Here is a 25,695-nt window from a genome sequence, read left to right as displayed (position 1 = left end):
CTGTACAGCATGATGGGTCATGAAATCTTCTAAGACTTCTTTATATCTCATTCCTGTTTCGCTGGCTTTGAATTTAGTAAGTTTTTCACGCTCTGTCTCTAAACATTTGTTGTGCAGCTCCGCTGATAATTCTTCCATGGAAAGCTGTGGCTTGCCTTGCCCCAAAATGTGTAATCCTTTCCTCGTTATTTCCACAGGGGGTTCTTGGTCTTGAGTCGGCTGCTTGTCATTATTGTTAGCCCCTATGTTCCAAGGATTTATTCGAGGTCTAGACGGTAGTCCACTTGTGGACGAAGGACTGAAGATGTGAAGGGGTTGACTTGTTTCAGACTTGTTAGAACTTTTTTCCCAAGAGGGAAAGTTCATTAAGCTGGGAGGTAGCTTGGGAAGAAAAGTTCTTGCCCCGTCACTTCTACTGGAAGGTCTTTGTGGACAGCCTGTGAAAGTTCCAGTGTGTGGACCACCACACATAATACATTTCATTTTAGATTGATTCCCTTTTGAGGGGCAATCTCTGGTGCTGTGTCCAAGGGCACAAAAAGCACAGTTTGGTGAATTAAAACAGTAGTATGATGAATGTCCGAATAATAAACAATTTCTACATTGTAGAGGGAATTTATTACCTCTGTAACGGTCTATTTCAATCGGTACGTCTTGAATATCAACTAAGTTGGCAATTTCTTTGCTGCTGATAGGTACTTCTATCAAGAAGAGTGGTAGAATACGTCCAGTGGAATAATTTCTCATATTGGAGATTTTTTTGATCTCAAAACCCTTGTTTATCAAATCTGATTTAATGTCCTCAAAGCTGGTGTTCGCCGGAAGGCCTCTGATGACGAATTTTAGAGATCTCTCACTGTCTAGTTGGTATGTGTGGTATTCCAGATTCTTTTCATTTAAATACTTAGTAGCCGTTCTATGATCTTTTTCAGAAAAGACATTTAATAATATGAAAGGCACTCACAATGGTTCACAATGAAAAATTTTTATAACAATTTTCTGTGAGCAGAAGTCAAAAGATGAGGGGTACTTCTCGCCCGAGTAGCGTGGTGGTAAGATGTTCATCTACAACCGTGAAGGTTGCCATCACGGTCCTAGGTTCAAACGCCGGCGAGGATATCGATGTTTTCCGAAGGCGGACTTGAGTCCACCACCGACCACCGATAGATGGTGTCTTCATTTCCAACCCAACTCATTAATTGCAGTAAATTGCGATATGGCTAGAGCTGGTGCTTAGTGAAGTAAATCAGAAAATGAGGCTTGAAAATATTATGAGTCATATTTGTCTAAGAGTTAGAAATTATTAAAAAAATTAATTTTTGTCATCATTTCAATTATCCTGAATGATCAATCACACACACACACACACACACAAAGTGCTGTAATTTTATTTTTCCATCTTGCACCTACAAACATGCTCTTCCCCTAGGGAGAGTACAGATAACTACCCCGTAGGGGTTGCATATTTGTGTACCCAAGGTTGAGAACCACTGGTTTAATTAAGCAATAATATACTCCTCTCAATATCTACTTTTCAAGAGAGTGATGACAATTATTATTTTTGATTCCCTAATCGGAGTGGCACAATTCATTCGTATAATATCTGATGAAGTTTCCTTTTAAGCATTAAAAACAGAATTGGGTGGAGAGAGAGATAACACGAGATATATTTGAACACAAGTTTCAGAAATTATCCATAATGTATCGAAGGGCGAATAAGCATATTCTTTTATTACTTCCGCAAATTCTATTATAAGGGTGTGGCAGCGATAAGTCAGGTTTGAGGGAAAAAAATCCATAAATTTTTCACGAGAGTGCTAAATTTAGTTTTTCTGTTTCTGATTTATTTGGTTTTCAGAGAAAGTGAGGTTCTGGCTTTTGAATCTTCCCTTGATTTTTCAGGAAATAAATATTCAAAGTAACTCTCACAATCTTGCACAATAATATCACTTTTAAAAGCAATAACAGGTATTGCTAGGATGAAAATGTATAACATTTCAGCTTTTTCTGTCCATTGAAATACACTACATTTATGTACAGTATGCATAGGTAACAGGGTGTATGACATTTTACTGGCGAGCCGTTGATCCTAGATGCATATTTTCAATTAGAAAAAGTATCCAAATAACGTGAAGTACTCAGATATGTGATTCATGTTTACAAGGGGTTGTATTGTTATCAAAATAAAGAATTTAACTTTTTTTTCTTCCCAGTGTACCCGGAAACCCAATTAGAAAGTTGTTGTTTGAAAAATTTCCACGTTTCTAAGTGCAATATTCGCAGAGATATCCGAATTCGAAAAACGGGGGAAAGTTTGGGGAAAAAACAACACATTAAATGCGGGTTAAACGGTTTTCCCGCATTTAATGCTGCTTTTGTCCAACTTTCCTGTTTTTCGAATTCGGATATCTTAGTGTAAAATCTCCAGTAAAATGACATATGCCCTATTACCCATGCACCCTGTATATACTTAGTTTTATTATAGTCTATTTTTAAATTTTTCTTCAAATTGTAAAAAAAAAATATTTATTGAATATTTATTTGCTATTAAAAGCTCCTTAAGAAATTTCATTCCTATATGTTTTTTCTTTAATGTAAAATAATAGTCGTTTTAGGTAGGTTACATCAAGTTAAAAATGAGTACATACAGGGGTGGCTAGAGACAAAGTTCTCACCCGTGTGAGACCGTTCACCACCACCTAGAGAGAGATCTATCTCTAGGTGGTGGTGGACCGTTTCGGGGTCCTCTGGCGTACAAGTCACACGAGTGAAATAACTCGGAAAACTCACAGATTTGTAAACGCCGTGAATAATATGCAAGAAATTACTGTTTCTCATGCATGTCGTTCTATCCAACGCATTCATAGTTTGAATTTTGAAGAGAAAAGAATTTTTTCTCAATTTTTCTGTTGATTTTTTTCCCTTTCCAGAATTTGGTGCACATCTTATAACAGCCCCTGCGTACATATACCTTGCGAATATTCCTCTTGAGTGAGCGGATGACAGTGTGAGCGACCAGGTGATTGAGTGTACAACATAGCGAGCAAACAAGTGAGTTGATGATAGAGTGAGGGGCCTAGTGAATTGATGACAGAAAGAGTGACCCACGAAGTGAATAACAAATTGAGCTACACTATTGAGGGAGCTACTCATCTAGGGATTGAATGAGTGACCTGGAGATCAAGTGAGTGACCGGTCTACAGAGAGAGGGATCCTGTGACAGACATAGTGAGCGTACATGGTTAGTGAGCGTACATTATAATATGGTTAGGAGAGGGACGAGATCATGAACACATTCCCAGGGTGATTTTTCCCCCGCCATTATAAGGAGTTTCGAAAGTTACCAGGTTCTTGTTAGGGGGGGGCAGAACATGTAGGGATTCCTGGTTTTGATAATCAAGATAGAAGGTTCAAACGTTCTTTGTTATCTTGTTATTGCATCTCGCTAGAAGTGCTGGAATGGATTTTGGTAGATGCATCCTTGTGTACATCAGCACAGTGAGTGAGTGCCCCCCCCCCGGTTTTTCATTCATTCACTGACTCGCTCACTTGCCCACTCGATCATTTAATCACTCATATCGAACTGATGTCGGTGAATTTTCCGCACACGGAATATCTCTCACATGAAACCCGATTTCCAATAATACATACTTCATTGTTATCTTTCGTACAAAGAGAACTAAAATTCATTATTTCGTCGAAAAAAGTTTCATCTTACATAGAATGTAATACAAAGACATCACGCATTTACTTTAACTTTTCGTGGAAAAAAATATCTAAGAATACTTTTGCCTCAATAACGATGCAGAAAAAGACTTTTTCAAAGATATTTCTTTTTGAGAAGCCAAAACTTTTTGGTTTGAACATATCTTGTTACGTCATTACCATCATTTCTCTTATATTCTTCCTTGAAATAAGTTCCGTCTTAGATTCTCGAATCGAATTCTTTCAACTTCGTAACGAATCGACTCGATATATCCAAGCAAAGACCTGCTTTCCCTTTAAGGTGGGTTGGTGCACGATCTTGGCTTCCCATGCTCTTTCTTATGGGAAAAATTTCCATTTTAAGCCACATTTCAAAAAATTTCTATTCACTTTAGTCACACAAAAAATTTATTTCCCCAATTTTGTTCAATATTTTTATACAATTTGACCCCAGTATTTAGGATTTTAATAGTTGGTTATTTTTTCCTCGAATTTCAACTTTTAAAAACTTTTTCAAAAATCACCAAAATTTACCTATATTTTGTGCCATAAAAATTTTTTTTAAAAATTTAATAAAAAATCCTTGGGTTAATCTACAGGGTCGGCAAAAAGTCCGTAGAAACTTTGAAAATTCATAAAAACCGGAAAAATAACTGAAATAAAAACATTTGCAGGATTAGCATCGCTAGGTCACGGGAATTTTGCGACAGGAAAAAAAATCTAAAAAACAGCCGATAGGTGGCAATGAAGTACACAAGTCAAAGAAAAGATATGCAAATAACGAACAGAATGCCTCCAAACCGTTTATTACAACAGTGTGTGTTCGACATGACCACGACCACAGGTAATAACACATTACAGGCGAGTCACAAATCCAGCAACGGGAGAGTGCAGCAGGTCCACATACACGGTTTACAACTGTGTACTAATCGTGGATTAGTAGCGCAAGTTCTTATAACCGTCTCATTTGCATATTTCCACCGAAGTCGCTCGTACCAGCGCCACCTATCGGCTGTTTTTTAGTTTTTTTTTTCCTGTCTTAAAAAAAATTCCCGCGACCTAGCGATGCTGACCCTGCAAACCGTGTTTTATTTCGGTTATATTTCCGGTTTTTATTCATTTTTAAGTTTCTACGGACTTTTTGCTCACCCTGTATGTAACACCATAGTGTTGAGACACACACAACGTTTTAAGACATTTCAATAAGTAGTGTTTGAAAAAATGTTTCTTAACTAACAAAAAATTTGTTTTGAGAAAAGAGCATTTCAGTGGAAAACATTAGCATATATAATGGCTGCCAGCAGTTTATAATAGAAAATTTTAAAAAATATCTCTAGTACATTAAACACTGAAGGACCGGACGCACTCCGCTTCACATCTCCCATAGAGTTATCGAAGTATTCCCGAAGGATGGATGTGTCCGGAAATTTTATTAAATAACCAGTAACATAGAGCCGTTTCCGACAAACGCAATGAAAGTAAATTGATCAGTGGCTTCAACAATTATCCATATAACGATATCATGACTTCGAAATACAGATTTAGGGCGATAATTATCTCCCTAATATTTACCCCTATTTCTAGCACAGGTAGAGCAAAAACTTACTAATACAATTAGACGCAAAAATCTTTATAGAATTTGGAAATAGAAAATTTCGAAAATGTGTTTTTTGAAAAATTTGCGTGCATCAACCCCCTCGATATAGTATTTCAATAAGAAAATTCTGCTTTGATAGTTGCTGCTTGTATGGATTCAATCTTTTGTTGGCTGTATTGCTGGAATTTGTTTTGCGTTGGTGTGTGATGGTTATTCAGTATTGCAGAGTTGCCCTTAGGAGTGTGCGACAGGCGCGGGCACAACAGCAGGCTCTGCGCTCAAGAGGGTCTCGTATTCGTACTGATAGAAACAAACAAATATTATCGCACTTTTTTGTGACAATAAAATCTATGTCGATGTGTAAAAACAATGTCAAAAAGTGCGAAGATGTGAAATCTGCACCCCCTCCCAAAAAAAAACATCAACCCATATATTATTATTACAGAATGTATAGGGGGATACTGAAAAATATCCACTAAAAGAATATAAACTTTAATGAAAATTCCGCATTTATGAAAATTTAAAACTAATTGAGGAATTCCCCTAGAATTAATAAAAATTTGAAACCAATGAAAGAATTTCAGTGCTAAAATTTGAAACTAATGACAAAATTCTTAAACTTATGAAAATTTGACGTTTACGAAAGGAAAAAAAATCCCAGAACCAATTGAAATTTAAAATAATGAAAGAATTCCTGAACTTATGAAAATTTGAAACTAATGAAAGAGCAGTTCCAGACATAAGCGGATACAGACACTTCGAATGAGGGGGGCCGCTTGTATAGTGAACGGGAGAGGGGCGGATTTTCGACTTCCACCCTTCCACCTATGCTGGCAATACAAATTTTTTGGGAAAGGGGGGAGGGGAGGTGGTTGGTTTCTCCGCCCTCCCCCCTTTATCTTCCTATGGTTACTACTTACAGAACTAACGAAAGCAATAATTACAGTATGAAGGTATAATTTTATTCGAACCCATATAAATATTATTAATATCAATATTACAATGGGTAAATAATTTTATCAAGTCTACCTGCGGCCACCTACGCCATCGTCGCGGACCATAGGCTGCAATCGCTGCCCGCATATTGTCTCACCCGAAAGGTAACTTATTACTATTTTTATATGAAAAAATATCCCAGAATTAACACGCCTCACGGTTTTAGCGAGCGTTTCACATTGATATTCCAGTAAAAAAAAATTAAATTAAATAATTCAAAATGTATTGAATTTTTAGACGAAATAAATTTCAGATTACAGATACAAGTAAGTAAATAATAAATGGAGAAATATGATATGATTAGAATAAAAAAAAAGGAAATTGTGTTCATGAGTGGTCAAAGAGTAAAAGTCTTACCCGAATTGTCCACAAGAATAGAATTAGATACAGTTAATGTTTGAACAATTTTATAAAACAAATTATCAATCAGTGTTATATAGATTATATCGAATACTAAAGTAAAAAAAAAGAAATAAAAAAATTTCAAAACAAGAATATGATCAGCCAACAACTGAAGCGGCAAGTGGGAAAATGCATATAAAAACGTGATCGTCAGTGACAAAGCCAATAAAATTATAATTGCGTTATAAAAATTAACAATATTAGAAATGGTTGGTATATACAGGGAGTTCAAAAATTACCCTGCACCAGTCTTGAGAGTGAAAATACAGTGTCACAGAATAAAAAATATACGCTTTTATACGGTCCCTTTGTCCTCTAACATCCGATTAGAAAGTTATTGCCATGCCTTTTCCGAGAACAAAAAAAAATCCATGTATTTAAAATTTTTTTATTAATTTTTAAATATTTTGTCAATTTTAATTGCAATATTCCCTGAAACATTCTAATTCAAAAATCGGAGAAATATGAAAGAACAGAAAAAACTAACGGACAAATCTCTCTCCCTCATTTATGCTGTCCTTTCCCAACTTTTTTCGGATTTTTAATTGGAGATAACCTCAACGAATATTGCACTTAGAAACTTGGAGATTTTTTTGGTTGGTCGTAAGAAAGACAGGGCAACAACTTTCTAATCGGATGTTAGAGGACAAGTGAACCGTATAGAGATTTAGATTTTTTATTTTATATTTCCGACATATTTCTTTTTTATGTAGAGGAATTTAATATATTTCACCGGCTCCTCTCAAAGACATTTTGATTTTTGTAGAACACAAATATTGATTTTTGTGCAGAAAGAGAGGCTATTTGTAGAAAATCAACTGTCGTACACCAAGGCATTACAATAGCATCATTAAAAGAATTTGAATAGCACAGAAATTTAAAAAACTTTCTTGGATGTTGATGATCGGAATAAAGTCACAACCTCAAATTGTTATTCTGTACTGCAATGATGATTGAACAAAAGCATAGTATATGTAATGTAGAATAGAATTATATTAACAACATTTTCTGTGTTGTGGAACCTATCTAGGAAATATCCAAACTGTTTAGTAAGATGTGTGCAATATGTGGGTTTTCCATTTCAAATTAGAATCAACATGGATTCCAAGGTATTTCCACAAAAAGATACTTTATCTAACGCAGGACAGTTACAACTTTGTTGAATACAGTTTGGCAGAGCCTGATTTGAGTTCGTAATTGAAATTTTGATTTCCCATTGGACTGAAATGGATAAATTTGGTTTGACTCAACTTTAATTTAATGTCGTTGTTTGTGAACCACGTTGTTGGTTGATAACCAAGACTGTGTAAAATTTAAAATATCTAAGATTGATTCCAATACTTCCATTCTAGAGTTTTGTCAGCCTCAATTATGGCCCATGAGTCATAATTGATGGTCTATTCCAGAAATTTTAAAGTAATATTTTTTTTTCAGAGGAGCATATACACTGCAGTATACCGTCCACTCGACTTTTGCGCCACCTATTAAACCGCAATGGCACATTAAATATGTGAAATCTCGTGCACACACACACACACAAGCGTCCAAATACATAATTTCTCATTTCGAGATGTTTTCTCAATTCAGTTTTATTCCTTTTTTTTTTTAAACGTCATTGTTTGTATATGAGCGGATAGAAATAGAGAAAAGAAATATATGTCATGGAATTTTGTTTCTCTAAGTGAAAAATTTCGGTTTGTAAACTATGCACTGGCTGTGAAGGCCATCTTCATCACCTGAACTGAACGAAACGAGCGTAACTACGCTCGGTTGCACCAGCGAAAGCAAAGGCAACTGGGAGAGAAAAGTACAGAAAAAGAAAAGAGTAAATAATAAAATAATAATAATACAAAATTAGCCTTAATAATAATATTCAAAGAGGATTTATTCAGATTCAAAAGACAAATTACACATACAGATCCTTAGTTTGAACAGCAATTTAAAGAAAATAGAGAGAGAGAGAAAAGAAAATACAAATGTGTGTGTATCTATATATGAGTTGTCAAGGGGTAATTATACCCTTACTGACAACCAATCAATGAGATTAATGATCACAGTTGAAACAGTTTTTATAGAGTCAGATATGTAGCACCATATTGATAATAGTTATAAACATGGAACGGCAACTTTAATTCAAGTACAGTATTCGCATAGTCCATGATCTACATTTAAAAATAGTCTTCAACGTTAGTGATGGCAGCAATGTAACGAAACAATTCGTTTTTAAATTCAGAATATAAAGCTATATTTGTTAATAAGAAAGGCAAGGCATTGTAAATTTTGGGAACTAAACAGACGAACAAGTGTTTTTAAAATATTCCTTTTCTACGTAAAGAGATTTCAAATGTTTGCCCAGGTCCAGTGCCGTCTTAACGCATGGGCCCACCCGAGCACTGCCCAGGGGCCTCAAAAGAAGAGGGGCCTCACAAAAATGAGATCTGGTTGAAATTTTCTAGGATTTACCATATAGGGCCTCCAAAAAACCACTTGGCCCGGGGGCCCACGATACTCTTAAGACGGCCCTGCCCAGTTTTCGTCAGAGATAAGAATTTTTTAGGTTCAGCATAAATTCTTGTTTTTATGAAGTGTTAATATCAATTTATACACAACCAAGTAGCATAAACCCAAGATGTCTTTGACGGTATCACCGTGTAAAACACTGAATAATCTAAAAGTTTGAGAAATTTATTTTGAGAGCTTATGATTAAATTAATACTAATATAAAATTAGCCCAATTGGGACCATGCGACAATTATAGAAAAATATTTACAACAGCAATAGCCGTGCGAGGCTTTTAGACATATTGATCAAACGGCATAGCGGAGGGAGACCCATTTGGGCTCAGATAGTGGACAAAAAGCTGCCAAGAAAAATCTTCATCAACTGAATAAGTTTATAATTTGCAATCCCCTGCTTCGACACAGAATTTGATTTCACATCTCTCTCTCTCTCTCTTTTCCTCTCTTCGCTTATGTGAAAACAATAACAAAGCAGAAGAAATAACTGAATTTGGGTAAACGGCAATAACTTACCACGGAATGCAAATATTTTGCAGCTCAGATGAGGTTTCATAATATTTAATGCTGACAATATTCACTAGATGGCGCAAAATGCATGTTAACCAACAAATTAGAGCGGGAATTTTGACGGCTTGATTTCATTCTTCCTGCGATTCTGGACGCAGGCCGAACAGTTTGCAGTGATTTTCGAATTTTATTTCATTTCATTTTTTATTGTAACCTTTTTTTAATGACGTTGCAAACAAAAAAAGTTGTAAAACAAAAAAATTCAGTCGGAAAAACTTCGCTTTACAGTCGACGCTCGATTTTACGAACTTATATATAACGTATATTATATATAAATGGAAAACTTCGTTAAATGAAAGTTCGTTGAATGGAGACTCCACTGTATTTTTATTTTACTATATTTTTCATTTTCTCTTGATTGCAGTGTTGCCAACGGAAGGGCCGAGGATCACGGGTGGCAAAACGAAGTATGACGTCGGAGACGTGGTAGACATCAACTGTACGTCAGCCAAGTCAAAGCCTGCAGCAAACCTACAGTGGTACATCAATTCTGAACCTGTAATTTTCTGTTTTGCAGTTCATTATTTCATTCTCCAACTCAATAGTCGAGGGGGGATGGGGGAAAAAATACAGTACCCTATCTTATACATTATAATGTAGTAAGTTTTAAAATCTGTAGTTTAAAAAAGAATTAGGCTTGTTTTTTTTAAAAAGAAACAAATACAGTAAAAGTCCGTTATAACGACAGTTGACAACCTGAAGGAAAATTGTCAAAATTGTCGTTGTAATGGACTTATCATTATAAACGAATTTCATTTTTTTTTGCATGGTAGAAACATATAAGGAGGGGGGAACTAGAAAAATTAAACCTTTCATTTCCTTTTATTTTAAATTACTTTGCTGCTAGAGTTAGCTGTTTATGCATATAAATAGTTTGATTATATAAAAAATGTTACCCTTTATAGAATGCAGCAGTTTCTGCAACTGGTTTAATCACGCGTTGCAGTATAAAAATCTCCAATGACATTTAAGGCAGAGAAAATGATTTAGCCCTGTTTGTCCTGTGTCCAGAGTTGCAAGACACATGGGAAAGATTTTGAAGAAAGGAGGGGGTAAGGATTTTTTTTTAAGGGAAGTAACAACGATGTCAAAATCAGAGGTCATGCCCTACCTGCCCAACCAACACACCTACAGATAAAATTGTGTGTTTTTACAGCTCCTATATAGATAACAAGAAGATAAGATACAGCATGTGTGGTCTTCTTATTTATAACCACTTTTATCCACGTTTATAAACACTTATAAATATAGCAAAGAGATTTTTAAAAAAATTCATGTTTTTTAACGCATTTTATATTTAATTCTTAAAGAAAGGGAACGGAAAACATGCTTTTCGAGAATATCCGCTGTCGTTATAGCGAATGTGTTCTGATTTTCATTCATATAAACTCGCTAAAAGCGAATATTTTTTTTGTATCTTTAACATTAGCTCTTTGACAATCACTTAAGAATTACTCGTAATAGCGAGATTCTCGTTATAAGCCGTACTCGTTATAACAGACTTATACTGTACCTGTTCCTGGGCCAAAGATCGTCAACTACTCTAACGATAAATATTCACTTATAGATGACTCACTAATCTCCACGCATCACATCGTCTACCGTTATTGAATCACTAAAATCTGTTTACGCCAGTAATGTTGCACTTGTAAGAATATTAAACATATAATCCAACTAGGATAAACTTTTCCCCCCGTTTCCTTCTGGAACCCTTTTTCCATTTTTGGTGAATCTTTGCATGAGAGAAGAAAAAAATACATTTTATTGTAAGAAGGAACGAGAAAAAAAATGGAAGGGTTAAATAACAGACACCACAGAAGTGGGTTTTCTAATTTCTAATGACTAATTTAGATATTACAGGGACAGGTAGAAGCATCGGAAACAAAAGAAAAATGTACACCGTCACAAAAGTGACTATTTTCCAAAATTTTTGGTGCAATTCAGAGAAAAAATTGACACGCAGTAATGGCAGTAATTATGACATTCATTTTCCATTAATATTTATTTACGCCTAATTTTAAACGATGATCCTATTTCCTGTGAATTCAGTTACAGCGGATGATGCCAAAAATGAGAAATTAACGAGAATTCTCCGAAACCAAAAATAATTAACAAAAAAAAATTTTTGTTTCGGTCGGTGAAACGTAATTAAAAATTCCTCGAAACTGCTTTCCAATTTTTTAAAATTTTCTATATGCAATATTAATACTTGTGGGAGAAATATATATATCTATATATATATATATATATAATTTCACCCATTTATTACTCTTTCTTTTATAGAAATAACAAACATATTTAAAAATAAGAATGTTTCCTTAGCATTAATTCTTATACTTTCACCGTTGAAGCTTCGACACCACTTTTACTACAAAAAAAAAAAAAAATTACGGTAATGAAAATGAAATTGAGAAAGTGTGGTTCGATGACAAAAAATTCCCGAACTAATTAAAATTTGAAATTACCGAATCATATGGTTGGAGATACGGTGGAGGGGGAGGGGGGCTGCTTCGAAGGTGAAGTCGACTGATCTTATGTATATATGAATTGTCAACATCACATCGTGTCCCCCCCCCCACCAATAATGACCATGCCCCCCCAGACTTCCAAGTCTATCTCCGCCTATGTACCGAATGAAAAAAATTCCAGCACTAATGAAAGAAGTAATACCAGAATTAATGAAAAAATATTTTCAGAATTAATGAAAAAATATTTTCAGAATTAATGAAAGAATATTTTCAGAATTAATGAAAGAATGTTTTCAGAATTAATGAAAGAATATTTTCAGAATTAATGAAATAATTAATTCCAGAGCTTACGAAAATTTGAAACTAATGAAAGAATTTCAGCACTAGTGAAAGAAAGAATTCCAGAACTAGTGAAAGAAAGAATTCCAGAACTAGTGAAAGGATTTCGGAACTAGTGGAAGAAAGAATTTCAGAACTAGTGAAAGAAAGGATTTCGGAACTAGTGAAAGAAAGAATTCCAGAACTAGTGAAAGAAAGAATTCCAGAACTAGTGAAAGAAAGAATTCCAGAACTAGTGAAAGGATTTCGGAACTAGTGAAAGAAAGAATTTCAGAACTAGTGAAAGAAAGAATTTCAGAACTAGTGAAAGAAAGAATTTCAGAACTAGTGAAAGAAAGAATTTCAGAACTAGTGAAAGAAAGAATTCCAGAACTAGTGAAAGGATTTCGGAACTAGTGAAAGAAAGAATTCCAGAACTAGTGAAAGGATTTCGGAACTAGTGAAAGAAAGAATTCCAGAACTAGTGAAAGGATTTCGGAACTAGTGAAAGAAAGAATTCCAGAACTAGTGAAAGGATTTCGGAACTAGTGAAAGAAAGAGTTCCGGAACTAGTGAAAGTAAGAATTCCGGAACTAGTGAAAGAAAGAATTTCAGAACTAGTGAAAGAAAAAATTCCAGAACTAATGAAAGAAAGAATTTCAGAACTAGTGAAAGAAAGAATTCTAGAACTTATGAGAAAGAAAAAAAATCCACAACTAATGAATGCAAGAATTCCAGAACTAACGAAAGAAAGAATTTCACAACTAGAAAAGAAAGAATTCAGGAGCTGATGAAAATTCAGAATAGATGAAAGAAAATTTCGAAAATTTATGACAGAAAATGGGTGTAGAAGGGAAATTAATGTCCAGCATTGTTACAAAACTTGGTACTTTCGATGAAAAATCATGTATTTGACATTATAAAAGCAATGGCAATCACATAGGTTACTAAAATTTTTTGCACAATTTTTAAAAGGCAGTATTTAAATTTCGTCCCTAAACTTTTGTGGCATGCATTTCCATTATTTTCGCTATGTTGCAGCAAATATTGAAGATTTTCCCACCCGTTTTGTTTTTGTAATGCGTTATTCATTTGTTGCACGATTTCTGCACAAAATGTGTATAAAGCCTCACAATTTACATTAAATAACTTATAAAAGTCAAACTTACTGTTGTGCTGCACGGCATTATTACATGAAAGACGCTATAAAATATAATGACTAATTGATATAAATTCCAATGAAAGGTAGAACGATCAGAAACAGAAGAAAAACAAATGGACAGCGTCACAAAAGTGATTCTTTTCCAAAATTTTTGACCAATTCAGAAAAAAGATGACACTCAATTACGACAGTAATTATAGCATTCATTTTCCATTAATATTTATTTATGCGTGATTTTAAACGTGATCCTCTCTATTTCCTGTGAATTCAATTACAGCGGATGATGTCAAAAAATGAGAAATTAACGAGAATTCTCTGCGAGACCAATAATAATTAACAACAAAAAAAGTTCTTGTTTCGGTCTGGAAAACGTAATTAAAAATTCATCTAAATTGCTTTCCAATCTTTTTAAATTTTCTACGTGTAATATTTACACTGTACTCGTGGGAGGAGGCATGTAATTTCACTCACTCTCTCATAGTTCCTCGCTCTCTCTCTCTCTTATTTCCAAATATTTTTGATACTTAAAAATAAGAAACAAAAATATTCATCTTTATTTTCGTCTTTGGAAAAGCTTTTAAATATATTTTTAGACTGGATAACTTTCTAAAAAAGTTAGATCGGTTCGACACGTTCAGCCTTTATTGCTTTTATGGTATAGTATACGATTTTGTTCAATTTTATTTTTTGCAAACTTGACATTTTGTGTATGTACTCAAGATACGGTGCATACATAATTCATGCTAAGTGTTATTTTCCTATCTTTATTTCTTTTTTCTACTCCATTTTTGGGTCTTTGCAAGTATATCAGAAGCGTCGTGAGCTTAACTACTTCTCATCACGCACATACACTACGGTCTTAGTAATCACAGGAAAGTGCGTGTTTTTTTTTTACTTCAGGATCATCTAAAAGCTTGAGGTTTTCCCCGCGAAAGTAAAGGCTCCGTAATTTGTTCCTGTAAGCATGCATTTAAAAGGAAGGTTAGGAAGATTACATGGCAAAAGATAGGAACAGCTTGATATTCTCCCTTCTATAAACAGGGAAAATTTATGTCGAAAAACAACTTCGAAAATGATTTTTAAAAAGTTCCGAATCCGATCTTTTTAAAGGTTCTCATACCTATTTAACATGGTGGGAAAAACTATGCTCTTGTAGAAATATCATCAAAACCATTATCATTAAACCATATATTTATTTCAAATTTTTTATACCAATTTTTGATTAAGATTTACGTATCTCTTGAATAACTAATTTTTGCAAATTTAAAAAGAAATGCATTAAAAGCAGCTTTCGTGCATGATAAAATAGCATGATGTTAATGTGATTGAATAAAAAAAATTGATTCAATATATATATATAAGTATAAATACGTGTAAGTTAGAATGAACTAAAAGGTTTTAGTTGTATAAAATAGTTGAGTAAAGTTACCGAAACAAACTAATAATAGTGCAATAGGCAGCTGAAACATGTAGCGTAATGCATATATATTGAAATTTATATTTTTGTGTAATGTGTGCGTGTATACATAGTAATTTATGATTTGTGTTAAAATCTGAAATAAATTAAATAAAGTCAATAGCAAAATTGATGATGACATAATAATTTTTACACATGAATTAGAAAAAAAAATAATAGCAAAATTAATGAGAACACGATATAGAGAATTTTAGTCCAAAATATAGAGAGAGTGAAGTGACAATTTTTTACAGAATATGAAAATTGAATATCATCAAAGTCAACGTTTGGGCTTATTATCGGCAGAAAAAGCAGAAAATTTCTGAGCGCACTTGAGCATAAGCGAAACAAAGCATTCCGGCCCCTATAGAGGGTCGAGTGCATAAAACATAAATTACAAAATTACAATGTATATGTGTTACACAAAAATGTAAACTACAACATATAAAAAAGTGTATACAGTATATAGTGTGTGTGCGCGATATATATATATACACTCATTGCCATAAAAATTTGCGCACCCAGAAGAAGTCGTCGAAATGAAACGAAATTTTACACATGTAAGTACTACGTTGATATAAGTAAGTGATTAGAAAATCCAAGAAAAAGGATCATTTATTGTAGAAAAAAGTACAGATGAACAGAAGTTTTAGTACTCTGTTGGATCCCCTCTAGCGCGAATGCACGATGCGATACGAGCGGGCATTGAGGCATACAAGTTCCGTATGATGTCCTGAGACATCTCGTTCCACAGTTGCTGTAAATGCGCCTCTAGTTCGACCAACCTCGTAGATGTCCAACTTGCCGTCCCAAATGATCCCAGATATGCTGGATTGGTGACAAATCTGGGGATAGAGCAGGCCAGGGAAGGGTGGTAATGTGGCGGAGGCAGTCTTGTGACATCCTTGCTGTGTGTGGCCTAGCATTGTCTTGTTGAAAAATGGCTCCTGGGAGCCCTGCCATGAGTGGCAACACATGTAGCTGAAGGATGTTATGGACGTACCGCTGGGCTGTCATTGTGCCATGGATCAATATTAGGGGTGACCGTGTACCGTAAGCAATGGCACCCCATACCATGACACCAGCTGTGGGAGCGGTGTGTCACTGTAAAGCGAAGGCAGGATTGAAGCGTTCACCACGGGGCCTCCACACACGAACACGATTGTCATCACTGCTCAAGTTGAATCTCGATTCGTCGCTGAAGACGACCTGGTTCCATTCCGTTGCAGTCCAATCCCGTCGTGCTCGACACCATTCCAAACGAAGGCGTTGGTGGGTGGGTGTCATTGGCAGCACACGTAATGGGCGCCGCGATACCAGATGTCCTTCAGCCAGGCGCCTTGCGATGGTTCGGGAAGACACAGGGGCCCGTAGTGAAGCTGCTGCCTGTGTCTGGATAGCGGCCAATGTTTGAGGCAGTTGGCTCTACGCGTGCATTTCGGATGATGTGACGGTCTTCTCGACGACTGGTCTGTCGAGGGCGTCCTGAACCTGGTCGCCGTGTAAATGACGTCTCTTCTGTCCACTGGTCCCAACACCTCCTCACAGTAAAATCAGAACGGCCTAGTTGACGAGCTAACCACCCAGCTTCCATCATCCCGATGATTCTTCCCCTATCGAACTCTGACAACTGCTCATATGGTCTTCGATGGCGGCGTAACGGCATGTCTACCTCAGCATTTCCGTTGCAAACGATTAAATACACTCCAGCAAGCTCTGCTTACCTGTTTTATACTCCAAGGAGAACGAAGTTCAACGCCCTCTAGTGGCATTACGTAATGTGCAATCACGCTGCATTTCTAATCATTTGCATATCTGCCCGACATGTACCTTCAGGCCAACTCTTTTGTTTCGATCCCACAATTATTTCTTGGTGCGCAAATTTTTATGGCAATGTGTATATATATATATATATATATATATATACTAGCTGATACCCGGCGACGTTGCCCGCCCCGTAAAAAATGTATAGCTTATTAATTACTTCTTAATCAAAAAAATTTCTGCATCAAGTAAGAAAAAATTACTTTTATTTTTAAATATTTTAATTAAAATCTTCAGGCAATCGCTTGTGAATACACAATATTTTTTCTTTTTCCATCTGGTGTGTAGATGTACAAATTTTTGCTATTACCAACACGCGAACAGGCGACGAAAAGGTGTCCGTGTGAAAAACAGGGCTCAAGTAAGTTGATACCTGCCACTGGCCTAACGACTGGCCTTGCGCTTTGTTGATTGTCATGGCAAAAGCTAAACGAATCGGGAACTGTAATCGCTTGAAAGTGAATGACATTTCTCCAGTGATAATTGGGGTACGTGGAATGAAGACGTCTTCTTTTGGCACATCCAGTTAAAATCGTTGCTTCGATGATGCAATTGTGCAATTTCTTCACGCAGAGTCTGTTGCCATAGCAGAGTATCGGTTTCTCCAAATTTCTTAAAAGCATTATAGGTGATCCGACTTTGAGGGTCATATTGTGTGGTGGCACACCCGGAATATCCAAAGAGTTCAGAAATTCTGCAGGATACAGAACTGTCTGCGCTGTGTCTGTGACAGTGTCAACCGATTTGTAAGATGTGGAGTCTCCCGGAATAATTTTTAGGATTTTTCCGTTGATCTTGTTCACACTGTCATTTTTCGGTGCCAGAATCGCACTCTCACAAAGCCACTCATGGTTTCGGTGATTTTGTTGAATGTTTGGTAAGACGTGGTCTGCAAGTTCTTGAACTGAGTTTATATATATAATAACTGGCAAAATCCATTTGGGAACGTTATCAGTCCAGTGCTTGGGTCTACGGGAATTCTTCCATTGCCAAGTTTGATCAACTGATGTGAAAATGATAGCAGTGCTGAGTCATTTTGCAGTTGAACTCGGATGTTGGTGGATAATGATAATTTTTTAGCTTCGTGCCAGAGTGTTGATGTCCTAACAAACTCGAGGCGACCACCGATAGACAGCACCTTCACTTCCAACCCATCTCACTAATGTCAGTAAATTGCAATGTAGCGATATGGCCATGGTTGGTGTTTGGTGAAGTAGAGTGCTGATGATTTGAGGCAAGCATTGAGTTCATCAGCTGGCGTTGAACATTTTTATTCCCAGTTTTATCGCCGTAGTTGTTCTCTGTTGTTAGTGACGTCAGATGTCCAGCTTCTGCAGCGAATATTATTCAAACTCCTTTTAAGCACTTTTTAAATTGAAACTATACCTCAACGATGGGTGGTTGATGAGATAAAGACCACATTAGCACTTACAGGACACTCTGTATACATGCAAGCAAAAATATCTGGCGCTTCCAGGGTTTTTTTTTTAATTACTGGGAGTATTGGAAAAGAGCCAAACCATTATAAAGGAATAAACTGTAATGATGGCAGTGTTAAAGATGTGACAAACCATTGTAAAGACATATACACGTCTGAAACGCATTGTTGGGAACCACGGTAACCAAAGTAAACGTTCCGAAAGTGATTGTTGAGGCCCCCAAAACCATTGTTGCCCGACAGTTTTTCGCCCATTTCGGGCATTTGCCCAGCTCTGACGAACTTTTAAAGTAGCCTACGGCTCAATCCCGGACCTGTTTGGTATATATGCAAAATCTGGCGACGATCGGTCTAAAACTGTAGATTTGTATAAAGAGCATACATACATACATACATACATACATACATACATACATACTTTCACATTTATATATAAAGATATATAAAAGAAGGAACTTTTCAAATTAAGAAATGAAGCAAAAGATTGAGATTTCATTGACTCAATCCTTATTTAACACTAAAATTTCAAATTTCTATTTTTTTTTAATTTTAAAATTTGAAATTTAATTTAAAGTTGAAGTAATTAAAATTAATTAACTGTAGTTTCCTGAAGTAATTTTGAATTATTTAACTTTTTATAGACCTTTGTGCTTAGTAGTGAAATGTAAATGCAGCTCTTCTGAGAAGCCATTTACGAAAAATTGTGTAGTTTTAAATGCAATACTAACCTTGATATTCGACTTCAAAGTTTTCAGTATTTATCGCCAATGACTGAGGGTGTGGTTGACAACTTGCTCAACTCAAATTAAAATCAATGTTGGAAAAATTCTGTAATTGTCCAAATATGTAATTGTTAAAATAATTGTCCAAAAATGTAATTGTCAAAATAATTGTCCAAACATGCAATTGTCAAAATAATTGTCCGAAAATGTAATTGCTAATAAAAACTCTAAAAATGGCAACTTTTGATTGAATGAAAACGCCAAAACACAATGATTAGTTGCCAAAACATAGTGAAATTTGTGTATTTAATGTCGTACTCATTTAAAAATATGAAATTTTTTTCAAATTAATTTTCAGAGCGGGGTTTATACTTCAATAATTGAAAATTTTTACATATGGGGACTGTATAAAATGTTAATTTTCCTTTTTTTTATGTTTACGATTCCTTGGGAAACTGAAGATTTTGAGTAAACGCACGTCATTTGAAAACTTCTTGTAATTGAAAATTGAAAGTATGTTTTTAAAGTCAACGGTTGCACAAAGATATCCGCTGCGCAAACAAACATTTCAGGACAACCTGTATATATATAATATACATAAGTTTGTGAATATACAGTAAAAGGGAGGTATAACGAGGACGGCTGATAACGAGAATCTCGATATTACGAGTAATTCGAAAGTGAATGTCAAAGAGCTAATGTGTTAAAGATACAAAAAGTATTCACTTATAGCGAATTATTTATGAATGAAAGTCACAGAATACATTCGCTATAACGACAACGGAAATTCTCGTAAAGCACATTTTCCCTTTCTTTAAGAATTATACATAAAATAGAGACCAGGAAAGAGTGGTACATTTTTTGCATCTTTTCACAATATTCATAGGTTTTTATTAACAGGGCATGCCAGTACCTCCCCATAGGTAAGACCACATGCTGCATCTTATCTTCTTGTTATCTATACAGGAGGTGGGAACATCATTTTATTTGTAAGTGTGTTGATTGGGCAGGTAGGGCACGACCTTTGGTTTTGACATCGTTGTCATTTCCCTGGAAAAATTATTCTCTCACTTTTTCTCCTTTCTTGGAATCTTGTAAAACTGGACACAGGGCAAACAGAGGCTTCAATCATTTTCTCTGCCTTCTGTACCGTAAGTGTTATTGGACATTTTTATAGTGAAGCGAATACTCCAGTTGCAGAAACTAACTAACCATGTGATGGCTCAGTCTCTATTCTGTGGGATTTCTAACCGCAAAAGCCATCAAATATATATAAATGAAACATATTTCCAATATGTTTAAAAAACAAAATGAAATAGTATATACGTGTATCTCACGTGCATTCGACAATTTCCAAATATTTCATAGATAGTCATACATATATATACGGGGTGATTATAAAAAAACTATCCCGACATCAACTCCCCACTATCATACCATTTACAGAAACTGAATGAAATTTTGGCATAAGGTATTTTGATGTATGCGCTCAAGAAAAAGGAAAGGAAAACAACAGTGTCACTCTAACAGTTACGGTTACAGTGAGAAAATTTCGAAAATATCAAACGGCAACACCAAGTTTTTTGTATTGGGTTGTGATCTTCATTGGGAAAACCCTAAATAGCGTTCGAAGAGCAACTGTAGCATGAAAATCACCGGCGGTAGATAGGCTAAAAGTGAGGACAACCAATAAGGACAGAAAAGCAGCATAAAATGAAGCATTTTATTGTGTTTCACCAATTTTCCACATGACCTCCTTCACACACGATGACACGGCAGATGGTGGATAGCACTGCAGCACGTACCATAGCAATAGGAATCTCTTGAATCGCAGTTCTGATGGCATCTTTCAAATCAGATGCAGTTTGCGGACGAAACTGATACACTTTGGATTTCAGATATCCCCACAGCCAGAAATCCATTGGTGTGAGATCAGGAGACCTTGGTGGCCACGGAAACGGGAAATGACGGGAGATAACTCTGTCAACAAACTGTTGACTTAAGACACGTTTGACTGAAGACCCTACATGTGGAGGAGCGCCATCTTGCATCCACACAACTTCAGATAGAGCATTTTGCCGTTGCAATGCGGGAATCGCGTAACGAGTTAACATGTCCAGATAGCGAGCACTCGTTACTGTACATGTTTGCAGATCACCGGCAGTAACCTCTTCAAAAAAGTAAGGGCCGAGGATGAACGTACTCGTTATACCACACCACACAGTCACTTTTTCCTCGTGTAACGGACGTGCAAGCACATCATGTGGATTATTGTCTGCCCAGTGCACACAATTTTTCGAATTCACGTTACCAGTTAACGAGAAATGCGCCTCATCTGTTCACAGAATGCGTAAAGGCCAGCTGCTATCTTCATCGTACCGGATAAGGAATTGATTCGCAAAATCCAGCCGTAATTGATAGTCTCCCGCTTCCAACATCTGGATACGCTGGAATCGATACGGAAACATGTTTAGAGCAGAGCGCAGAATCTTGCGGACAGTTGAATTCGGCAGATTCAGAACAAGTGAAACACCGCGTGCACTTGCGGGACGAACTGTGCTTATCGTCTGATGAACTTCTGCAACAGCTTCCACGGGAACGGAAGGTCGTCCAGACCGAGGTCGATCGCACGTGCAACCAGTTTCTTCAAATTTATGAATCAAGTCCCGTACAGCTTTGACAGTGCACGGGCCTCGCCGTAATCCATGATTTCTGCGGTAAACACGCAATGTCTCTGCGGCATTTTGTCCATTCAGGTAATAAATCTTTGCGATTTCCCCACGTTCTTTCCCTGAAAGTGGCATCTTGTTCGGAATGGCAGAAAGCAGCATACGTGGCTCGCATTTCGCAGTGCCTTTTCTTTCACCTAGCGTGACGACGTCAGTCATAACCGTGTCTTACGTAGAACCCGAAATTTGCATTTTTTGGTTTCTTCTTCTCGTTTTGTGGAGGACTAATCAGGCTGGGATCTCAGCCGAAGAAACGGTGTGACGAATGAAACGAACATTAATGCTCTGGTGCATGGCAAAGTCCTTTTTATATTTGCCTTGCCTAGCTTCGGGGATTTTCGTGCTACAGGTGCCATTCCAACGCTATTTAGTGTTTTTCAGTATGGAGATCGCATTCCAATACAAAAAACTTGGTGTTGCCATTTGATATTTTCGAAATTTTCTCACTGTAACCGTAACTGTTAGAGTGACACTGTTGTTTTCCATATCATTCTTGAGCGCATACATCAAAATACCTTATGCCAAAATTTCATTCAGTTTCTGTGAATGGTATGATAGTTAGGGGCCCATATGTGGGGATAGTTTTTTTATAATCACCCTGTACATATTTATATATATGCAAAATAAAATAGTACATATGGGCATCTCATACGCATTCCACAATTTTAAAACATATCAGCGATATCAAGATATATAAAAAAGTCAGGGTCGTGTCTCCAGTGGTGTCGATGGTAGCATGCTTGCCCGGTGTGCAAAAAGGCCTGGGTTGGAGTCCCGGCGGAGACAAGATGATTTTTCTTTCCGAGTTCAAATCACAGCTTAATATCCAGAAAATAAAATGTTTCCTTGATATCTGTCTTGGGCTGAGAAAAAGCCATCTATCTCTCTAATATCAGAGATAGTTATACATACAAGCAAAATAAAATAGCACATATGTGAAGATTTCTAACAGCTGACCGATGGGAAGATGTATCTAGAGAGTACATATGCGCATCCCATATAAATTCCACAATTTCCAAACATTTCAGAGATAGAAATACAAACAACAAAAATGCGTACATCAGGTAACCCAGTCACATATGGCTAGTCATCAGAGATGCAATACACTACCAGAGATCTATACAATAATGTAGTTACAGAAACTGCTGCATTCCATAAAGTGCAAAATTTTATTACTAATCAACATTGTGTGTGTGTTCATAAGCAGCTAATTCTAGATGCATATTTCACGAAAAATAGTTCAAAATAAAAGCAGGAGAAAGTATATTTAACAACTAGTTTGTTTTTCTCCCCATTTCCAGTTTCCACAGTGGAAAAAAAATAAATTTCGTTTATAACGAAAAGGCCGTTATAACGACAATTTTCTTTCTGATTATGAACTATCGTTACATTACTTGAATATTTTGGAATTCAACTTATTCCGGGACAAAAATTGCGTGGAATTTCGAAGCGTGAATCCTTTAAATGAAATGTGACAAAGAGAAATAAAGCTTCATCCTCGCATGAAATATAATTACGTGAGTGTGACTGACGTTATACCGTGGAAATAAACATGGGTATTTTTTGTTTCTAAACAACATTAAACAACCTCTGCTTTTCCAGAGAGCATAAAGAGACTTCCCATGAATTAGTAAATTTATAAAAATTACCGAAACGGATGTTATTCGCGTGACATACGCCTAGAATGAAAGAAATTCATGTTTTTTGAAAAAAAAAAGTTAGTCTATGATTAATCGAAGATGATGATAAATCGTTTGCGGTGGCTGCTGTTGTTTTTTTTTTGTTTTTTTCGGTTTGTTTGTATGTTTAGGACTTTTCGTATCGCCAGCTTATGTTTAATTAATTATAAAATATCCGTTAATGACTCTCTCTCCCTCTTTCTCTTCTTGTGCCGTGGTTTGTAGGCAGGGTCTTACTAATTACGCGATAATGATGGTGCTGACCTAGAAAGTTATGAATGAGAGATTCGAAATATAATTAGAAAAACAAAACAGGAATCGTTCAAAAGACGTCATATTTTTCTTTTCGTATTTCCCCCCCCCCCCCCCGAGTAATCTAAGAATTCTTCTCTTTTATATCTGTTTGTTTGTTTATTTATCGGGATTGCTAAACGGGCTATAGCTCAGGGCGGCGAGTTCGAAGATGCCGTAAGTTTGAGGAATGGGTGGTCAAGAAAATTAGCGTAGAATGAGAGAAGAGTGACGAAAAATCACTAATCCACCTCTGTCTAGAGAGTGTGTGAAACTTGTAAACTTGTGAGTAACATAGAGGATATGAAAGCATGTGAGTGACCTAGAGAGTATGCAAGCATAGGAGTGACATAGAGTGTGTGCAAGCATGGGAGTGGCAGAGATTGTGCAAACATGGGAATGACATGAAAAATATACAAGCATAGGAGTGACTTAGAGAGTGTGTAATAATGAGAGTGAGATAGAGAGTGTGTAATAATGAGAGTGAGATAGAGAGTGTGTAATAATGAGAGTGAGATAGAGAGTGTGTAATAATGAGAGTGAGATAGAGAGTGTGTAATAATGAGAGTGAGATAGAGAGTGTGTAACCAGGGCAGTGACCTGAAGGATGACCTAGAGAGTGTGTAAGCGTGGTGTGACCTGGAGAAAATTGCGTGAGCATTTAGTGACCTAGAGAGTGGGTGAACATTCAGTGACCTAGAGCATCTGAAAGCATGTGAGTGACGATAAAAGTGATCTAGAAAATGAGGGACTAGGTCATTGGAAAACCAAAAGAGTGATCTTAAGTGTGTACAAACGTGGGTGACCAAAGCAATGTGGAAGTATGAATAACTAAAAGACTGGCCAGGAGAGTGAGTGACCTGGAGAATATTTAGGCATGGGAGTGAGAAATCGAGTGTGCAAGCATGGATGCAGGACTGAAACTAAGGAAGAGCAGAGGGATCTGGTATCCCGTGAGCTGAATGTGGGGGGGACAAATAAATATTGGCCCCAGGTGAGAGTAAATATTCGTTGTAGTTGTAGCCTTGCATAGAAGTTACAAAAGAGTTACCTAGTGAGTGTGCAAGTATGGGAGTGACATAGTTTGTGCAAGCATGGGAGTGGCCTAAAGAGTGTGCAAGCGGGGGGGGGGTGACACAGAAAGTATACAAGCATGGAAGTGATCGAAAGAGTGATCTAGAGTAGGAGTTCCACGAGTTTTTTTTCTTTTTGTTCCGCATGGTCAAATGCCACGGAAAACTTAAAAATCCCGGATCCCGGAGAGCTTTCAAAGAAGAAAACTTTCTTGTCGCTGATATTCACAAATCTGTTTTTTGTTTTGAATTTTATCGAGATAGTGCCGCTTTTAAAAAAATCCAGACCACTTGGATGACTAACCTAGAGAATGTGGAAGCACGTGAGTGACCAAAAGAATGACCTGGTGAGTAAGGGACGAAAAACCTAGAGGGTATGAAAGCACGTGAACGACAGAAATTTAACTAATATTATTGCTTATAAAATACTTACAAATATCATAATATATTCATGCGCTGCATTAATTAATTAATCAAAAACCGGTCACTCAATTCCAATCAAATAACTCCATAACAGTTGTGTTTTTATTTAATAGGTGGCAGGAGGGGCTCCAGTTTAATGATGTTCCTTAACATAATACATCCTGTATTGTATAATTGTTCTCTGAAAAGCATATTTTGTGGCTGACAAAATTTTATTTTTACTCATTTGTTGGTTATGGACAAAAGTAACTAAGAATGATACCATTTTTTCATGGTTAATAAGTTTACAAAATATATGGACGTTTAGAGTCTGGGAATGACTAAGA

The 25,695-nt window shown here is 36.2% G+C and overlaps 1 protein-coding gene across 1 annotated transcript in view; it reads left to right on the top strand.

The window, feature by feature from the left end:
• LOC149075468 (uncharacterized) overlaps window positions 1–25,695 on the top strand; it is a 182,602-nt gene that overhangs the window by 150,283 nt on the left and 6,624 nt on the right. The window contains exon 4 of the mRNA XM_089242827.1: window positions 10,151–10,284. Coding sequence (XP_089098953.1) covers window positions 10,151–10,284 — 134 coding nt within the window. The remainder of the gene's footprint in view (window positions 1–10,150; window positions 10,285–25,695) is intronic.

This window comes from Pholcus phalangioides, unplaced genomic scaffold (genome assembly GCF_987345545.1).
Source record: "Pholcus phalangioides strain wild (caught in Gottingen) unplaced genomic scaffold, Ppha-v1.0 ptg000015l_1, whole genome shotgun sequence".
Taxonomy (NCBI): Eukaryota; Metazoa; Arthropoda; class Arachnida; order Araneae; family Pholcidae; genus Pholcus; species Pholcus phalangioides.
Note: the sequence above shows the minus strand (reverse complement) of the source record. Positions and strands in the feature narration are given on the sequence as shown.